The 20,103-nt window shown below is 36.6% G+C and overlaps 2 protein-coding genes across 2 annotated transcripts in view; one reads left to right on the top strand and one right to left on the bottom strand.

Moving 5' to 3' along the window:
- The window catches only part of LOC137405602 (uncharacterized), a 42,686-nt gene extending 39,135 nt beyond the window's left edge, over positions 1-3,551 (bottom strand). Inside the window, exon 1 of the mRNA XM_068091918.1 lies at positions 2,696-3,551. Coding sequence (XP_067948019.1) covers positions 2,696-3,540 — 845 coding nt within the window. The 5' untranslated portion in view covers positions 3,541-3,551. The remainder of the gene's footprint in view (positions 1-2,695) is intronic.
- A 5,175-nt stretch (positions 3,552-8,726) lies between these two features.
- LOC137407278 (uncharacterized) lies at positions 8,727-19,229 on the top strand. The gene is made up of 15 exons (XM_068093882.1): positions 8,727-8,796; positions 9,226-9,285; positions 10,232-10,381; positions 10,727-10,913; positions 11,886-12,028; positions 12,718-12,737; positions 13,578-13,661; positions 13,778-13,937; positions 14,299-14,416; positions 14,594-14,782; positions 15,335-15,492; positions 16,260-16,355; positions 16,501-16,600; positions 17,526-17,695; positions 18,729-19,229. Exons 1-15 carry the CDS (start codon positions 8,727-8,729, stop codon positions 18,887-18,889), a joined length of 1,866 nt encoding a protein of 621 aa, XP_067949983.1. The 3' UTR covers positions 18,890-19,229.
- The last annotated feature ends 874 nt before the right edge of the window (positions 19,230-20,103 follow it).

Raw genomic sequence — 20,103 nt, 5'->3', positions numbered from 1 at the left:
CTCGACATACAAACTTAATGCATTCCGGGACCGAGTTCGCCTGTCAAGTCTCCCCTATCTCAAATCAAATTTGCTTATATAAAATTGTTAAACATAAGTGAATCCGTTCTCACCTTCTGAAAAAAACTACCTCAAAACTGGATATTATGATGGAAAAATGTGTTTTCAATTGTCCTAATTCACCACCTACGCTCACGAAATAACAAATACCTATCTAGTCATGATCAGCAATAAAATGTAACATCATTATGTACAGTACTATATGAAGTTTTTACCGTCGAGACTGATGGCAGCGGCTAACGGCTGTGTGAGACCAACTTGACAACAACAAGTTCAGTACCGCTACTTTTGTGACACTAAACAACAGACAATTTTCAAATCTAACCCAGATAAATTTAGCTTACAAAATAAGTTCGAATCTGTATATATAAATCTCGGTGTTCGTTTGTATTTTCATTTTTATCCCCGAACCCAGTTATAGCGATCAAATCTTACAATGAAAAATCTGTAACGCACTATATTTGTTCTTGGAACATCTAGAGGCAGCTAGCTTAATCGTTAGACTAGGTGTCCAACTGAGATTGGCAATTATTAAAAGTAGAGACATTCAATACATCAGTTAAAATACTCACGCTTACGGCGCTTGGGGTTATTAACTAGCACTGTAAATCACTACACGTAACGGAATGATTAGTAAGTATCTATAAACACGACACTTGTTTTGGTAAAGATTACTAACCAGATTACTAATTTATTGCCCTGCAACGTCAGGCATTCATCTAGTCTTACACTAAAATTAATTTTGTCTTCGTCTTAATTTTTCTTTATTATCTTCTTCGGGCTTGGCTCCTTTTGCCTCGCCTACACCTTCACTTTTAATCAGCCTTTAATAAACTTTTTCAATTTGATCCGACAAGATCGAGCTATTCTGTTTTTGAAGTAGCCTCTCACATACTCATCCACCTTGCGTCGTGATTCGTCTCATACGCCCGTATCTCAAATTTGTCTCGCACCTCAACGGAAAAATTTGCTCGAGAGTTTGCTTGCATTTCAAATTTCTCGTACGTTGAAACACTTTTATGTCGAGGTATGACCATTGAATCTTACCATCAAATATACTGTATAACATAACGGAGACTAACTGATTGCATGAAATCCTTGAACCAAATTGGAAAGACTCAATTAAATGGTGCAAGTAATCACTAAACTATGGCATCTAGTTTACGAGTGTCAAATTTCGGCAGTGTCAAATACATCAGTACATGTTAAACGAGCATTAGTCAGTTTCTCGGGAAGGATTGCAACTCATTATTCATTGTAGCATTTTTGGCAGCTCGGGTTAAGTGGAGATTTTTAACTGCTTACAACGTGCAGCCTAATAAACAAAAATTTTTAAAAAAATCAAGTTAATCAACAGATTTAAAACCTATTGTATGACAAAAGTATATCCAGATGATGCAACAAATGCTAGGTCTGGACTTGGATTTGATTATGTAATATATCGGTGATAAATAAAGGAGGGCATATCTTATACATAAGAATCTGGAGTGTCTACTATATATCTGCCTTGTCAAAGGCACTGATCACTGATTACGACACCTAACCAATGTGACCTAATGCAACTCAGCACTATTTTATAAGACCTTGAACGAGCCTTGTTTTAGAACTTGCAGCAATTTTTGTTTCAGGTGTACTGCATATTTTTGCGTCCAGAAGATGATTCAAAGTTTTATGATCCTACCTTTTTGAGATACATGTATCGGAAATCTTATGTGATAAGGTTGGGACACTTAGTTGCCCCAATGGTATCATGCCATATATTTTGAAGCTGTAGATATTGAATTGAAAACCTAATTTTTTTAGAGATTTATGCTATAAATGTGACATATAAAACTCCGAATATGAAATAGCTGACATACAATATGATGATGAAAGTTGGTAGAAAATGACACCGTAAGTGGACAAAAAGAATAAATAATTGCAAGTTACAGCCATAGGCATCTATGGCATACAACTAATTTGCTTAATACTTCTGGAAAAACAACTGGCCGCATATATTAAGCAATTCATCCTTGACACATACATAGAAGTTGAATGATCTCAAGTTAGCTCAAAAGTTCGGAGCCATCTTCAGGTCACATGTCTATGATTAATCTTTTAATTCGATTGAGTGTTATTTGCAACTCTTAGAAACTTCTCACAAAACTTGGGGTTATAATACATGTATGTATGTGTGAGGTGTTTTACAACGAAAAAAAAAGGTGACCTACGCTATGTTTTGTTAAAAGATGTCATTAAGAAATAGCAGGTAATCTAAATAACTACACATCAAAGGAACAATCCAACTCAACTAAAAGTAAAACCAGACAGCAAGCAAAGATAGAACTTTGCTATAAAGTAAAACGTCAAGTTATTCATTTCAAAAGATTTTAGAAGTGCCTTTAGCAATAACTTACCTGGCAACAAGTAACTAGCTTCATGTACAGACATACATGATATTATTCTTCCAAGATAATTTATTTGAAATACCATTCCAAAATGATGTCATAACTATGAAATCCTAGTATCTTGAAAAGTAACACCCATTTAAATAATAGAACCGCCCACCAAATGAGCAGATGGAAAGAATAGAGGGAAGGCTGTAAGAACAAAGCCGCTGAAATCTTTGGCAGTACAACTACAACTAGGGCCTTACCTTCCTACAGGCGATACTAAAGTTGATTCTGCGATTGGGTTGTCCGTCTTTATCTTTTTGCTAGGAGGACCCTGCGTCTGCCAAGCATCACTTTCATCACCAACCCAAGGGGATTTGTGTGGCACGCCAGTGTTAATGGGAACTTTATGGGCACGAATATGGCTATTCACAGGCCCTCTTGTGAACTGGTTACTCGCAATCGGCGCTCGGTTCATAAATTTTTCCCCCAACATTGCTTGGCGAATGGGTGGACGATTAAAGGGCATATTAGGAGGAATTGATGGCTTCATCATTGGTCGAACATTTCTGGGTGAAGCAAGCCGAGAAGAACCCATCATCGAATTATCAAGCTGCTGGTGTACTGTAGGGTTTGTTGGCATAGTCATTGACCGATTACCAATTGCAGCTTGCATTATTTGAGTGACAGCATTTGTCATATCCTTAGGATCCATTGTACCGGATGCCATTTTACCAATCAGCCCTTGAACAACTACAGGGTCATTCTTCATGGCTGAAGCAATCATACGGTTCATTGCTGACTGGTCAATATTACCTTCCTTCCCCATCATGCTTGCCATAAGAGAATTTGGAGTGTTTTTCATTCGATTCAACGCATCAACCATTGCATTTTCTCCTTTACCATCAGAATTATTTTGATTTGTAACAAGAGCTTGAGTCACACTTTCATGTTTCAACACACTATTGCTGTGTATTGCATTTGTATTGCTGGCTACTCTTGGAGCAAGACCTCGAACCTGTGCTTGGAAAGCAAAATTTTGATTTGTGTGTTCGCTACTGGTTAAAGATGTGCGTATGTTAGCACTACTCAATGAAGGCCTCTCCATTCCAGGTTGGGAAACAAAGCGATTCAGCCTTGGATTTTGAGGATTATTTCCCATATTTGAACCTACATTTGTGTAACTATTGCTTGCATCATTAGCATGCGACCTTCCTATGTGGCTCTGGCTGGGAAGAAAAGGTGGCCTGCCTAAAAACTCAGCTCTGCCTGTTTCAAACCCACGAGGCATATCGCTGGTACGCAAGTTGCTAGCAATGTTTTCTGGAACAGTTGGGCCCCTATCAGAATCAATTCCCATCTTCACAGCACTGTGCCTATTGTACACACCTTGATTTAAACTTTTACTCTGGATTCCATCATTTCTTGAATGAAAAGTTTCACTCTCTTTAGCTGCATTTAATCCACTTTCAAAAGACTGATTTGATAGATTAGTACCTAGTTCGTGGTCAATGGGCCAGTTTGAAGTATTGCTAAAATGTTCTACCGCACCTAATTTGTGACCCGCTTGAAACTGATGCCTTGGCATTCTCCCACTTGTATGTTCATTAGGTGGAAATGTTGGGTCAGCACTAGAATATTTTTGTGCAGATTGCGCAGAAAACTGATTATGCAGACTGACATGATTATGACTAGCAGACTCAGCAGTTTGATATTGAGTATCCATATTTTTTTGCCACTCAGTTTGCTTCTCATTATATGGCGACTGAGCTGGGTTGCCGACTACGTTTGCTCTAGCATTATTCCAGTCACCTTGCCTCACATGAGACGAAGTCACAAAAGTCATTTGATGGCCGTGATGAGTGGTTTCACCGGATGAGCTGTGATTACCTTGCAACAACAAGTTTGATGATTGATTCAATTGTTGCCCAGAATCCAAAGGATACGGCTTATCATTGCTGGAGTAATATTGCTGACTTTCCTGGCTCCAACTGGCACTTGCACTTAGTGACTCAGCTGTATCATGTGAAGACTGAGAGCTGACATCCATAGTTTGCACTTCTTCATAACTCATATCACCGGTGGCCTGACTGTATGCATACCACTTCTCATACCACTGTCGGTATTCTGCCGACTCTATAGGCACCGCAGGGCGAGGCCCTGGCTTCTCCACTCCAGGTGGTAATTTTTGCTGAGTATTGTTGGTTTGTGAAACTTGAGCTGCAACTTCAAATCCTGTATTTGCTAAGAAAAAAATGGACAAACTTTCAATACTTATCTGGCAGACATTGGTCATAAGAACAGAAAAACCAACAACACAGTGTAAAACTGTGTCAATATGAAAGCAAACAAATGCAATTTTATACTTTCATAATCAATGAAAGCAAACAAAACACGAATAGATCATAAAACATTGCCACAAAACTGAAAGAAAGTATGAATGGTTGTACGTAATCTAATGCAAGCACTTTTAATGAGCAAAAGAAACAAAAAAATACACTTTCAACTGTGGTCTTCAAAAGGGCAGTATACTTCATACCTGTAAGAATCATTGGTTTTGTATTGTTTTCACCCTGACCACGCTCTTGTGATCTGGGTATATGAATGGGGCCAATGTATTCAGCTCCACTACCCCTATCACCAAAGCTCTGCCGATTCAAGTTTGCCATGCTGCTATGAGCTTGTCTACAATTTGTTCGTAACAGTCATACAGAAAACAATTGATATGCTAGAAAACAAACTCCATACATTTCAACTATAGATAATGTAGCACTGAGAGATGATTTTGTGACAAAAATCGGTGGTGATTTTAAGACTTGCAACAGATGTACTGCATTTCTAGGAAATTAATGCAGACATATCGAGCATAGAACTCTAGCTACATTTCCAATCAGTTCAAACACAGTAAAGTAGTTTTACAACCCTTTTGAAATCATAAAGATGCTATGATCCTAAACTTGAAAACCTTATTATGGCGTTCCATGCTAGTGGAGAGCATGGCTAGTGAAAAAAAACGCTAGTGACGTTGTTTACAACAAACTGCTATACAAAAATGTTTAAAATGAATTCATACAAAAATATCACATACAAACATTGTACTACAAGTAACTCAATATGTGAAACTCCAGGCGATAAAATTTAACCGCTCAGCAATCGTGACTGCGATCACGCATTATCGGTAATGGCGCCGAATAGTTATAAAATCTCTCTAATGCAGGTATTTCGGGCTTGCGAGGCTTCCAATTTTTGTCTACCTATTCTAGAGATGTATTTTGGCTATTGTTGGAGTTGTCTGTTCTACAATTAATTGTTTTCCTCACATGCGTAGATGCGGCGGTTCTGGCTTCTACATGTAAGCGCGCCGTCGTTGTAGTGTAGTTTCACGAAAACACGGACTGTAATGAAAACGCGAATAATCGCCATGTGTATATGTAAATGTATACGGACTTGAGTAGTGTATGTAGTGTAAACGGGTATATACATGTATACGTATTGCTATAGATATGGCTACGCAGACGTCAACCAACTCGGCTAACTGATTAAATAATAGATGTATTCCACTTTACTTGATGACCAACATTTTCTTGTTTTTTGAATAGTAATTGTAGTGTACATTCTAGAATAGTACATTGTAGTAAATTCTAGAGAGAATAATTGAGCACAGACTTAGAATTCCAACAGAGTCAGAAGGCTAATACCAGAATACCAACATGAATTCCGTAAAAACAGATCTACCTCTGCTTACCTACTTACCTCTACTTATGATGATAGTAATTCAACACAATCACCTAAACTAAAGGTCGCAGGCCTCTATATCGACCTGCAAAAAGCATTTGACAGTGTATGGTGCCAAAGGATGTTGCTCAGACTCGCCGAATTAGGAATAAATGGACCTTCCTTCAATTAATATTTGATTTTCTCACATGACGAACAATCAGAATTAAAGTTAACAATCGTCTATCACAGCCAAAACAATGTGAAATAGGACTGCCACAATGAAGCATCCTATCCCCTATACTTTTTGTACTCTACACCAGAGACATGCTGAGGTCATGAATGGAACTACGCTCCAATATGCAGACGATTGTTCAGTTATCTGCTCAAGACCAAATGAAGACCTACTATAGGAAACAATGGAAAGTAACTGCATGAAGTTCACACACTGGCTGAAACAATGGCACATGAAAGCAAACTGTTCCAAGTCAAATACAACTTGGTTCAACTGTAACCCAAAACAACTTTAAGTCAGCGGAGAAAACATAAATATTACCTATTCTACTAGAGTTTTAGGTTTAACCCTAGACTCTAAGTTAACATTCAACAAACAAAGAGAAGAAGCAATAGCAATATTGGCTAAGAAATAGAGACTACTTCTCCTTTTCATCAATGCAGGGTTAAAGCCATACTATTCTAAAAATATACCAGAACCAACCATACTGCCAACAGCTTTTAAAATACACGTAGTTTTATATGGGATCAAAAAGCTAACATCTTTCCATAGCTGTTTGAAAGACATACTAAGAGCAAAGACTAATCTCTCAACAGAAGCACCCTACTATATCACAAACATACCTACAGCTGAGTCTTTACTCTCCAGAGACATATACACATACTGTAGAATGGCAATAGGACAGAGCTATTTCGCAAAAAAATTGTTATTTACAAAGGCAAACTTAAAAAAGATACATTCTCACACTGTAAACCTAAATGGTAGAAACACAACTATAACAGATATGTTAGCAAGTCATTTTAAAAAGTTCACCATACAGAAACAACTAAAGAATGATCGGCAACACCAGTGGAGAACTCATCTGATAACAGGACACTGCTCCACTGGTTTTTTAAGGAACCTAGAAGCATAACTTCAGGAGAAAAACTCTATTCTAATTATATTATCTGTTTTAACTATATTACCTATATTACTTAATGTAACCGGGCTCTTCACAGGCCACACAACCTCACACTATCGCCTGCACAAACTCAATTTAACATTTACACCAACATGCACATGCTTGGATGAAGACGAAACAGTAGACCGCATACAGATGCTGCAATTACACCAATCTGAGAGAAATATTTCCTGACCCTTACAACTATCAACATCTGCTTGAATTTATACAAAAAAGCAGTCGATTCAATGAAAAACATATTTACCCCACTGCAGATAAACCATAAAGGTGAACATCGATGATACTTACCCAGACAGATGATACAGACCATATTATTGTCATCCAATTTTCAATCGATTTTGCCACAATCAATACTCATAGAGAATCTATTTTTCAGACATGATCTCTTGTATTTAATATCAATCAATTTATTTTTTTATTACACAAACATTATTTATAGTCATACTCTCATGTGATTTTTTTTTAGATTTTTTAAAAGAAAATTTAATCTTTTAATTTCAATAATTCCAATGAAAAGTATAACAACAGCATTAATTATTTTTGCTACAAGGGCGGCTATAGTTGAGATCGTCACAAATGCAGACTTTTATGCCTGACGTAAAAATAAAATGTGAATCCTTCATAATGGCCTTTTCGTTGCCTTCCTTGAGCCATTGCTAGCAAAAGAAGGGCTATATTTAGTGATTGAATTGCATATGTGATAACTAAACATGTGACCCTTGTCAGGGAGTGTGAGAGGGAGCTGATGGTTGAGTTTTAGAGGTCATTATGTGAGCCATGACTAAACGACTGAGTCACAGAATTTTTTTGTCATACTGAAGGTGATGTGTGTGCACGCGTGTGTGCTGTGTGTGGTGTGTGGTGGGTGTGGTGCGTGCCGTGTGGTGTAGAGTGTGGTGTGTGTGCCTGCGTGCATGTGTGTGTGCCTACTAGAGAGGAGACAGGTCTGCTCTCTAAAACTATCACCTGATGAGAGCAAACCTGTATCTGCTTGAAACAGATCTGTTAGTAGTGATAAACTAACAGCTAAGTACTCTCCATATTATACTTTGTACGATACATTGTACTATAATTCACCCTGCACATAGTGTATCAAGTGCTTTTTCCTTATTATTCTTTACAAAACCAGTGTGTCTAGCTATAATAAATATACAGTGAATATACTGTCTCTATAAAATATGCATAATATATATATATATATGTATATATATGTATACATATATATAATATATGTATATATATATGTACATCTTATACTAATTTATACTACATATACTATAACGTAAGACAGTGATATAGAGATGATGGAGTAACTCTATTATATACACAAGTACAAAACAAGTCATTGCGTCCATGCGTAGTGCATTACATACAGTAGAGCATAATGCTAGAAAGAGGCATTCACAAGCTCTTCTCCTTCCTGATATGTCTTCAATCACTCGAAAGCGTAAAAGGTATGTAAAATGAAGCAGGCATGGCTAGATTATATAGAATTGCAGGCAAACCTCTTATACTCACATACATTCAGTTAGCTTTTTAAAAATTTAGTCGTCATAAAAAGAATGAAAATTCTCACAATATTTTCTGTTTTATGCTACTGTTCAACCTAATTATTAAAATATCGTAAAAGCATGTAAACCACTAATTTCTGGTCTAGTTCATTAGTATGGATGTATCTGCAAATGATTTGTTATTTAACTTGTTTAACTAAGGCAGGAGTCTGTCTAGCATGTGTTATGTTGTGTATTAGACCGTTATTACTTATTAGGTATCACACAGACGTTGTACAGTCGTCATGCAATCGTTATGCAGTGATCATACAGTCATTATACGGTTATTGCACAGTAGATGAATTCTCTTACCGTTTATATTCCTGTTTACAGAAGCCGAGCAGGATTTCTTTTCTTCCTACTCCTTAGATTGTGAAGAAGTGAGAAGTACTGGTGGGTGGGTCCCGGTGGGTAAGTTCCTACAATAGAGCTTCATTCTCTCATGTTGCAGGCTATGTCACCTTATGGGTTATCAGGTGAGAATCATTGCTCAAGCCCTGTAATCTTGTGTTAACAGAAGGAATGGCTGCAGCTGCCTTGACTCACAGAGCTGCTGTTCTCACCATGAAGCCTTCAACTCTAAGGTTTTAAACATATAGTAAGAGTTGCCTTCACTACCCAAAATATTGTAGCGAGAGTAGATAACTCTTGCAAGTATGTCCTCATTTCAGGGAAGCGCTTTGTTTGCACCGTATTTGTTGCAAGCCACTCATAACGGTTTTCCACCAAGTTACAGTAATGCTCAGTTGTAGCTAACTAACAAGGAAGCTGATACATCTCTTGGTGTCTAACCGTGCATGGACAAGAATAGCCAGATGTAGTCCACTAATATATACTATATATATATATATATATATATATAAAATTGGGTAAAAATGAAAGTTAAAGTTAAGTTTAAAACAACTTTATTACTAATAAGTCTACCGTCAGCCGACCGGAAGTATTACTGGTGGAAGTTGTTTTAAACTTAACTTTAACTTTCATTTTTACCCAATTTTACATCGCTCTATTTTAATATTGAGCACTTTCATGCAAGAGACTGTTCATACTGCATCTACTGTATATATATATATATATATATATATATATATATATATATATATATATATATATATATATATATATATATATATACACACTAATATATACGTGTTCAATTTAATGAAACTGGCAAGGAACATGTCTGAATGCATTAATAGTCAGTCCTGATGAGCTCTTACTCAAATCTTAGGGTTATTTGATCAATGGATTAGTTTTGTCCTTTACTCTTTATTAAGTCTTATAGGTCGAGCGACTTCTGTAGTCCTTTAAGTTCATTAAAGCAACATATTGCCCTCAGGCACATTCAATGATGAGAGAGTTTCTGTTTGCTACCACGTGTCTCCTTTAATAAGTTGGAAAGGAGCTAGAGCATATTGTGGGAATCTGCCTGTACGCGATGGCGAAGCTGAGGCTAGGTTGCCAGAATATTTTCATCAAGATATTGTAGGTGAGTGCGGGTACTTAGTTTGTAAATAATACTAATGAGTAAGTAATTGAGTAAGCTCAAAATTAATACTAGTAATAGTACTGTAATAATAAGGATCTTATTGATTTATATAAAAGCTTCATATGTCTTTATCTAAATATGAACTTATTTAGTTTGATTTGACAATTTAATTGTTTATTGTTGTCATTAAATTATTTTTTTACTGGCAGTTTAGTATGTAGTTGAGTAGTTCGATCTGCTGTCTGCCCTCGCCCTTCACTAGGTCGGTGCAATATAAATTGAAATAACATACATTGCTCTAGCTCCACCGTGCAACACAAATATAACTTGTTTGATTTCCTGTAGCATCATTCATACCAAATACGCTAGAAGCCGGTGATGAGCTGCTTAAAGGATTGAAAAAAGCTAAAGCTAAAAAGTTTTACATACCACTGAACCTGCATGTAGTGGTATCAAACAACGGTGAATGGTACTATCAGTGGATTCAGGCGGCTAGTGCCTTTCAAATGGGTAATCGGTACATAGAAGGAGAGTAAGTAAATCCTGCTGTCAGTTAATAGTATTTTTATAAGCACTATCATCAGTTACAATACTTCTTCACTTCTATAAGTACTCTCATCAGTTGCAATACTTCTCTACTTTCATAACATGTCAAATGTATCAGAAACAGAAAAACTCAGTTCTGATACTGTAAAGGAACCAACCGAGTTTTTCGATTTGCTCCAAAAGGAAACAAACGGCTTGAGTGCGAGGCAACAAATATGTATTTTTCAAATTTTTAAGAATAAAGGTAACAATTCTCATACAATCAACCGCATAGCAGAAAACTTTCTGATGCTCTGATCTTGCTTGCTTCTGTGGCTTCTTTTATATCTTTCATCTCTGCTTGGTTTCGCCCATCAGTAGCATGATCAACTCGGGAGTCTACCGTCAGCCGACCGGAAGTATTACTGGTGGCTGTGTCATCTGTCAATTCAAGGGGGCTCAGCATCGAGCTCAGCTCCTTTCATCGGTCGCTTAGGTGTTGGCTCCTCTTTGGCATCCGGCTCTGGTCTCAGCGATTGTTCATCTCATTACTAGCGTATACTAACATCAAAATTGTATTTCCTGCATTTATCTGCTCAATGAAAAATTATGGTGGTATCACTCAAACACTCATTTGCTAGCCACTTGTTTTAACTGCAACACATAAACACTCCTTCTAGTTTTTCAGGTTTCCTAAACTGTCTGTTGCAACCCTCGTTACATGTTACATGTTAGTTACGTTGCAACCCCCTTTGACATGTGGTAGCAACCTTTGAAAACTAATATTTTGTCTAAATCTCTTAAATACACGTAGTTCACGCCTGTCTATGCTTTTTATGGCTTTCGTTTATTAAGGAAAGAAACAATAGATTTCTTTAATATAAGAAATGACTCCAAAACTTGGAACATTTTTATGAAGCTCTCAATTTTCATTCAAGAGGCTCTGAAGAACTGATGCAAGAAACTGTTTCTGTTATAGTAGCCTGGAGAAGAATAAACAAAACTGCAACCAGAGCTGCGTTGATGTGATTAAGGACCTTAGAGGATTTCTGCTGATAAACATAGCTAAGGCTACTGACCCCACTTACAAACCCTCAATTAATGCTTTCCCTTCAGACCAAGGTATGTTTCTTGATATTCCATTGGCTTACGCAACTACACAGCTTTGTATATTCCACTGTAAATTTTTACAGTGTAGGCATTGATTTCAATTAATTTTGTTTTCTATTGCAAGTTCAGCTTTGTACTCGGAGCAAATTAAAAGTTTGAATTTCTAAAAAATTATCATAATTGTCAGAAAATAAATTTTGAGAAATTGTAAAAATTTTGTCATCATACTGCTCATCTACGTATAACAGCCATTTTTTAATCATTTAATTGTAAAAGACTCGGCCCGTCCTTTTGCTTTCCACAAGACAAGCAAAGCAAATAAACACTGAGTGTTTAATCTCCAGAATATATATATTATCTTATGACTATATATAAAAGTACATGAATGTAATGTACACACAGCAATAAAAATAGTGCAGAGGGATTGCGCTAGCTCCACTTGCACCTTCTATTTACATGCCCGTGCAATTGGCGCCACTTCCTGCTTATTGCTTCCTTCCATCTCTATTTGTCCTATCTGGAAACACCGGCAGGCGAGTCTCCTTTCCTGGTATGGAGGCTCGGCTACAGCGTGATGGGTTCAGTCCTACACTCAATCCGGCCGGCCCCGGCCATAATGTTCTGCAGTCACAACATCATATGCATGACAAGTAAGGAGTTTGACAAATACATACACTTGTAGTTTTTCTCCTTTTTTGTAGGTCCGGCTGATATAAGTAACGTGAGTTCAACCTTATGTAGTTTTGTGACTGCGCTGGTTTCTATTTCCTTGAGTGTGAGCAAAAGGGTGGGTCAGGCATGTTAGCTTGTGCGAGTACGCTTGCACACGCTGGCACACCCTTGCACACGCTTGTACACGCTGGCACGCGCTGAAACACGCTTGCACGCAAAAGGGTTTGCTTTGTTTTCTATTTCACAATCAAAGAGCATTATGTTGGAAAAAGTTAATCAACATAACTTACTCACGATAGCACCAGAACTGCATGCATCACGCTAAAGAATTAAACATGTAAATAGATTGTTCTGCAGAGTGTAGGCAATGGGTTGGGTTGGGTTGAGCCTGAGTTGGGTTGGGTTGAGTCGTGCAAAAGAAGACATTTGTGATGATCAATTGAAATGCCTAGTAGAGCTAAATTACTAGTTTATCATTTATGTCATTAAACAGAATGCTATACTTATAATATCTTTGTAAAACATTTACAACAAAAGGGGCTAAAATAGTTTTGCATGGCAATAAGAAGTGTGCAAAAATGAGGTGAAATTGATGGGAAGGAGAGAGTAACATGACCAAAAACATTTTTAAATACAAGCGAACACATTTCAAAACAAAAATCAGATTTTCAAGATTGTCTGAGAAATATGTAATGAAAAGAAATTGAACCATGTCCTTTCATTTGGCCAAAGCTGACTTTAAATCAGTGCTGACTTGAGATTAGCTGGCGCTGACTTGGGATTAGCTGGTGCTGACTTGGGATTAGCTGGTGCTGACTTGGGATTAGCTGGTGCTGCAGGTTTCCTTATATATTTTAGTGTGCTTTCATTTTACTCTATGTCATTATAGGGCTCAAGCGTTCAGGTCTTCTGTATAAAGACTTTGAACGAATCAGTCGGCTGTCCAAAAAAACAACTTTATTCTCCATTCTGGGTAAGCATAAAGAGAATACACATCCTCTACAATTTCGTGTGTAGCACAGCTTGATGATCTCCTTAGTGAGTCGTGAGTGACATTGCTCCGAGCTAACTATTTGACACCTATTGCAGTATAACAGATATCTGGGCACCACAAAAGGTTTAAAGCCAGCTGCCACTGTATACTATCTGAGAGATATAAAGATAAGTGACTTCCTGTTTCCGCAGAAGAAGGTTGCAGTCTATAGCCTGTTCAAATATAATACAACTCATCCCCGAGGAACCCTTTTTGGTGAGAGTTCAGTTATAACACAACTCATAAACGTAAAACTCTCTTTAGTAAGCACAACATAAAAATCATAATGATTGCTCAAAGTTTGAAAAGTTTGAATACATATGAGCGAATAAATATATGATACATATGAGCGAATAAATATATGATACATATGAACGAATAAATATATGATACATATGAGCGAATAAATATATGATACATGTGAGCGAATAAATATTTCAATACCTCATCATATCTATCGAAATGAACGAAATTAATTGTATGAAATATTGTCTGCTCAACCTCGTATTGTACTTTATGCAAACTTTATAGACTTTCTAGCCTAGTTCTATCTACACTAAATACTTGTTTGTTACAGAAGATCATATAGAGCGGATGACAGTTTACCCATTTGATCTCATCAAATTTGACTGTAGCACTCACTTCCATGTCATCACAGGCATTTACAGCAACAACTCATGGCAAACATCTAGCAAGTGTGTACTCTGTTATGACATCGTCTCCTTACTATGCCTCAATCCAACTGTCATTAGTTGCCACACGAGCTCCTATACATGACATAATCATACTCTCATAAACTGCCAAATAGTTTCTTTTCTATGAGATGACGTGTTTTCATGTGTTATATACATCCAGCAAACTTTGTTATTTAGAACAGCCATTTGTCATGCCAACCTGACTCTTACTGATGAGATTAGAATGCGGTTCTGTGTACCTGATGAAGCCTGCATCATGGAGCCATGCTTGAATGATGGAAAATGTATTTCCTTTAAAAACCCTAACAATGCCAACTCTTTAGAAGACTATTACTGCAAATGTAAAATTCCTCACTTCGGTAAAAGGTACAAAGAAAAAACAAGATCAAATGTGTCTGTTTCTATTGTTTGTGATGTATATAACTACAGTACAAAGTTTAAGCTTGTATCAACTTTATCAAAGGTGTGAGTTACTGTCTTGTATCAACTTTATCACAAGTGTGAGTTACTGTCTTGTATCAGCTTTATCGTAGGTGTGAGTTACTGTCTTGTATCAAATTTATCACAGGTGTGAGTTACTGTCTTGTATCAGCTTTATCACAAGTGTAAGTTACTGTCTTGTTTCAACTTTATCACAAGTGTGAGTTACTGTCTTGTTTCAACTTCATTACAAGTGTGAGTTACTGTCTTGTATCAACTTTATCACAAGTGTGAGTTACTATCTTGTATCAACCTTATCACAAGTGTGAGTTACTGTTTTGTATCAACTTTATCACAGGTGTGAGTTACTGTCTTGTACCAACTTTATCGCAGGTGTGAGCTACTGTCTTGTACCAACTTTATCGCAGGTGTGAGTTACTGTCTTGTTTCAACTTTATCGCAGGTGTGAGCTACTGTCTTGTACCAACTTTATCGCAGGTGTGAGCTACTGTCTTGCAGCTTGAACAATAGTGAGAAAGTAGGAGAGATTTGGTCAGTACCTCCAGATGTAAGACAACAAAAGAAAAAAGGCTACTGCTTACATGGAACCTGTGCGGGTTTGACCAAGCGCAGGTGTGACTGTTTGGATTCAGCAGGTTCGGTGATTATTTAGGTGGTTTTCCGATCAGACTTAGATAATAGGATAGCTGAGTTGGTTAGATGTAGGTTATTCCTCACCCTTCACTCTTTATATACATGAAATATCCTTCCTCTTCTATTCATATGTACTAAGGTATTACAGATAGAATGGAATTGGGGTTTGCCAACAGTCTTGTCTACTGGATTTACTAAGAAGAGTTTGTGAAAATAGGTGATGGAAGCAGATATTGTCATCTAATGATTTAACAGACCACAGTAATAGATTCACAGCTAAAACTTTTAACTTGTATGTAGATGACTACTTGATGATTAGAGATATTGTCTCAGATGTTGTGTATAACTTCTTCAAATAATCTTTGAGAGGACTCGCTGTTTTTACATGCTGTCAGCAGAGATCTGTCTTTGGCTATCTTCTGTGGCTTAGCTTGTATTTAAAGCCCTGTTGTTAAAACTCGTTATTCTTTAGCTATTGGTCTTACATGCATGAGATTACTCATACTCAGACAGAATGTGTAATTAGGTATCAAAATATCTCTGCATCAATTATAGATTATAATTATAGACAGTAATTAACAATCTACGATAAGTACATGTATGTATATTGTAGGTTATTTACTTCCTAAAATAAGTATCTTCAACCTTATTTTGTAATTTTAGAAAACAAGTTAGTAAATCCATAGTACTTGTACAGATCTGATTAACAACCACTGCGTACATTGATAATGTCATAATCTGACGACAAACGGCCATATATGTTTCACAGGCCCAAAGTGCGCGTTTGATGTAGATGATTGCAAGAGAACAGAATGTCAAAATGAAGGAGTTTGCGTTGATCAACGACTTCACAGTCAATGTGTCTGTATGTTTGTTTGTCTGTATGTTCTTCACCATTTCAAGTCATTTATTTTTGTTGTTTCACCATCTCAAATTTCTTAGTTCTGTAGTGTTTCCACTCTAAAAACTCACCCCCATGATGGAAACATTTGTCTCCATAAATGTTTTAGGTAAAGACGGATTCTTTGGTAGTGATTGCAGTCAGACACAAACGGGCTGTCATGGAGAGCCGTGTAAAAATGAGGGAGAGTGCTACAACACTGTCAATGGGTATGTCACGACAAGAATATTAAAGAAAGAGAAGACAACTCTAGTTAAACTATTATTAAATCACAGTTTTTGAGAAAGCTCAGTTTCCGAGTAATTACAGTAAAACAGGCTGCTAAGTGCTTTCAGCATCTCCACAATATTGGATGCTTTTTAACAAGAATACCGATGCTAATTCTAAGAGTGTGTTAATCACAAAGTTTGCTTTGCGATCTCGCATGATTACTGGTGTACTGGTATTAATGCACCATGACACCCTGCTGACTTAAGCTCTTTTAGGTCAGCAGGGTGGAATGATATCAGCAATTGAGATATTGGTAGTAAATCTGAATGATAGCTCGCTGCCCTGCAGCACAGTCTATGTAACGACACATGGTAAGAGGGATATCTTATCAAGAAACATTAAAATCACAGTGTAGCTTGTGAAATCCCGACAATGTTGAACATGAACATGTATTATCATGCATCTCAAATATACAACACGCATTATTTAAAGCCTAAAGAATCCCAACTTTTTTTACCGACTTTTTGCGTTTTCACCTGATTTGCCTGCAATACATGTATATGCCTGCCACTATAAGCATTTTTTGTATTCCTCCTAAAGCTAGTTTTTGAGCTTCTTCATGTTTAACTAATTGTCCAAATTTTTTATAATTCATTCTTTAAATTTTATAATGTTAAAATGTTATTTATTATTATTATTCATGATTAATTATAATTATTATATGTTTTTAATATTTTTAAATTCTAATTTTAAATTACATTGTTCTGATTCTCAATGGGTGTTCTTATAATAATCTCCCTCAGATGTTGTACTTTTGTGTTGATCGGCAGCAGTGCATTCTATGAATAGATCTATGAATAGATTACAGTTTCATAACTTTAAATTTAGCTACATGTGAGTCTGCCATATTTTATTGTATTTTAGATTTAAATGTTACTGCATTGGAACATGGTTTGGTGAGACCTGTGAGCAAACACCTGCGAATACGCGTGACTCTATCGGGATCTCACTAGCCGCTGCCTGTGGCCTAGTGCTCTTCTTCACCATGTGTTGCACCTGCATGACAAGTCTCCGAACAAAAGACAGGCCATATGGTAAGACTGAGTGGGCTACTTCAAACAAGTTGACTGGAAGATGACACAGCGCAAAATGATCAAATCTAAATAATAAGATTAACATTAACTAGGATTGAAAATACCTAGAAATTTGATCTTTCTCATTGATATAGGACCTTAGTTACTAACTTAAGCCTTAGTATTGATGTGGCATGTTAGTCGCAAATACCATATCTTAATCATAGACATAAAACATCAACTATTGATATGGCAGTTTTGCTATAGATATGGATTGTTAGCCATAGAAGTATCACTATAATCTTAGATGTCATTGTAGCAATAAATATGGCTTTGTAGTTACAAGCATAATAGTTTAGTTATCGATATGAAACCTCTATCATTAGAATGGTGTGTACGTCAGTTCTGTAACATCAGAGCTTTTCAGTTTGCCCGCTCAGACTTCCTCGCTTCAAATATTCATACTTGCGTTTATGTTTCTTCATTTTATCCTAATGCGGATAAGAATATTTTATATACTAGCTTCATGTTTCTTCATTGTATCGTAATGCAGATAAGAGTATTTATATAAATTCTTAAATTTGACAAAACATGGAAAAAAGTCACGGCTCTAGGAACAAAATAAGAATACAGAAAAAAGGATAACAATACATATAATACATACAATACATACAATACATACAATACATACAATACATACAATACATACAATATGTACAATACATACAATACATACAATACATACAATATGTACAATACATACAATACATACAATACATACAATATGTACAATACATACAATACATACAATATGTACAATACATACAATACATACAATATGTACAATACGTACAATACGTACAATACATGCAATACGTACAATACATAAAATACGCTAATGTCTTGATATTCTGCTGTAATTTTTTAAACCAATTATTTGGTCGTCTCTAGTTGCCTACTAACCATGAGCCACAAGCTTTTTAGGAATGAGTAATTATGTATTATTTCACTTAACAAGTCAATGCTATGATGGAGTAAAGCTTGTTCTTTTCAGGTCACAAAGTTAGAATGGAAACTGATATTGCTCTGCTGTTTGAGCTCGCTGAGCGAAAGTACGGAGCCAATAACTGGGCTGCTCAAGAGAAGTTTGTCAACTACATTTATAATGAGACCCCTGTCATGCGCATGGTAGATGCAGCTGACCCAGCTGATTAGTATGTAAAGGAGCGGAGAACATTAGTCACTTACTGCATCTAAGATCAAGTAATCATGCATTTTGTACCTACAGGAAGTGTGTGGATACAGGTTAAATATATATCATGCATTGTTTAGTGAGGAGTTGGATCACTCATAACTTACCATAAATAAAAAGGTAGAATTATGTATGAATGCTTGTTACAAGTATGTAATGTAGATGAGCAAGAGACTGTTCTTCTCATTGGCTCTATTGACTACTCTGAGCAAGTGCTAGCAGGTTCTTCATAAAGACATACACTGCAGGCTGTACTTCAGGCACATACACTTCAGGCACATAGATTGTTATTAAGGATATTTACAGGGTGGTACAAATTATTTCTTATGTTTGGGCATCAGGTCATGTTCTACAAGGAATTTATCTAGATAGAATTTAAGACACAAAGTTTTTTTAGTTTTATCTGTCTTTCTATTTGATATAGAACTATGTTGGCGAATGCCCTGCATGAATAATGAATACTTTTTAGTGCCAAAAATTTGTTTTTAATCAACATAATTATACAACGTTCATCATTCTAACTTTTAAATGAATATATTTATTTCTGTGTAGACCGAGTTTAATTAAGTTTATACTATATGTACATAAATTTAGAGCTGAAGTTGGGGAAGTCTGGGCACGGATTTTTCTTCTAGTACACTGGCAGTCTCATGGACCATTAGAGATTGTCAGGTGTAATAAGTATGTGCATGATTATTCCATAGTATGGCAAGGTGCCTGAGTGCTGTAGTGGTTAGCTTGCCTGCGTGCAAACTGGTGTTTTTGAGTTAAGTTTCAGTGCAAAGGGTGTTTTAGTTTTTAACACTGGCAAGTGCAAGTGTTCTATTGCTGTAACTGGCCATACAATAGACTAACCAACACATAATTGAAATGTATCATACTTTGAAATAAAATCAGATTGCTCAACATAGGGTGGAGCAGTATAAATTAGCTTATACATATAAAAATTTGTTTCCTCACCCCGGATACCCCGTATGGGTGGTAAATTCTGCTCTAACTCGGGTCTCCTACCAGAGACCTGGGAGTTTGAGCACTCGCCTCAAGATCTTAGCTGTTCCCAATAGCGCACTTTTCTGCAATTCACCTGAGTTGATTGTTGTTGGTATTTGGGCAAGCCACATTTTATGCGCCGGTGTTATTGCGCCCAGTGCCCCAATGACTACCGGGATTACAGTTG

This window comes from Watersipora subatra, chromosome 10 (assembly GCF_963576615.1).
Source record: "Watersipora subatra chromosome 10, tzWatSuba1.1, whole genome shotgun sequence".
Classification (NCBI taxonomy): Eukaryota; Metazoa; Bryozoa; class Gymnolaemata; order Cheilostomatida; family Watersiporidae; genus Watersipora; species Watersipora subatra.
Note: the sequence above shows the minus strand (reverse complement) of the source record. Positions and strands in the feature narration are given on the sequence as shown.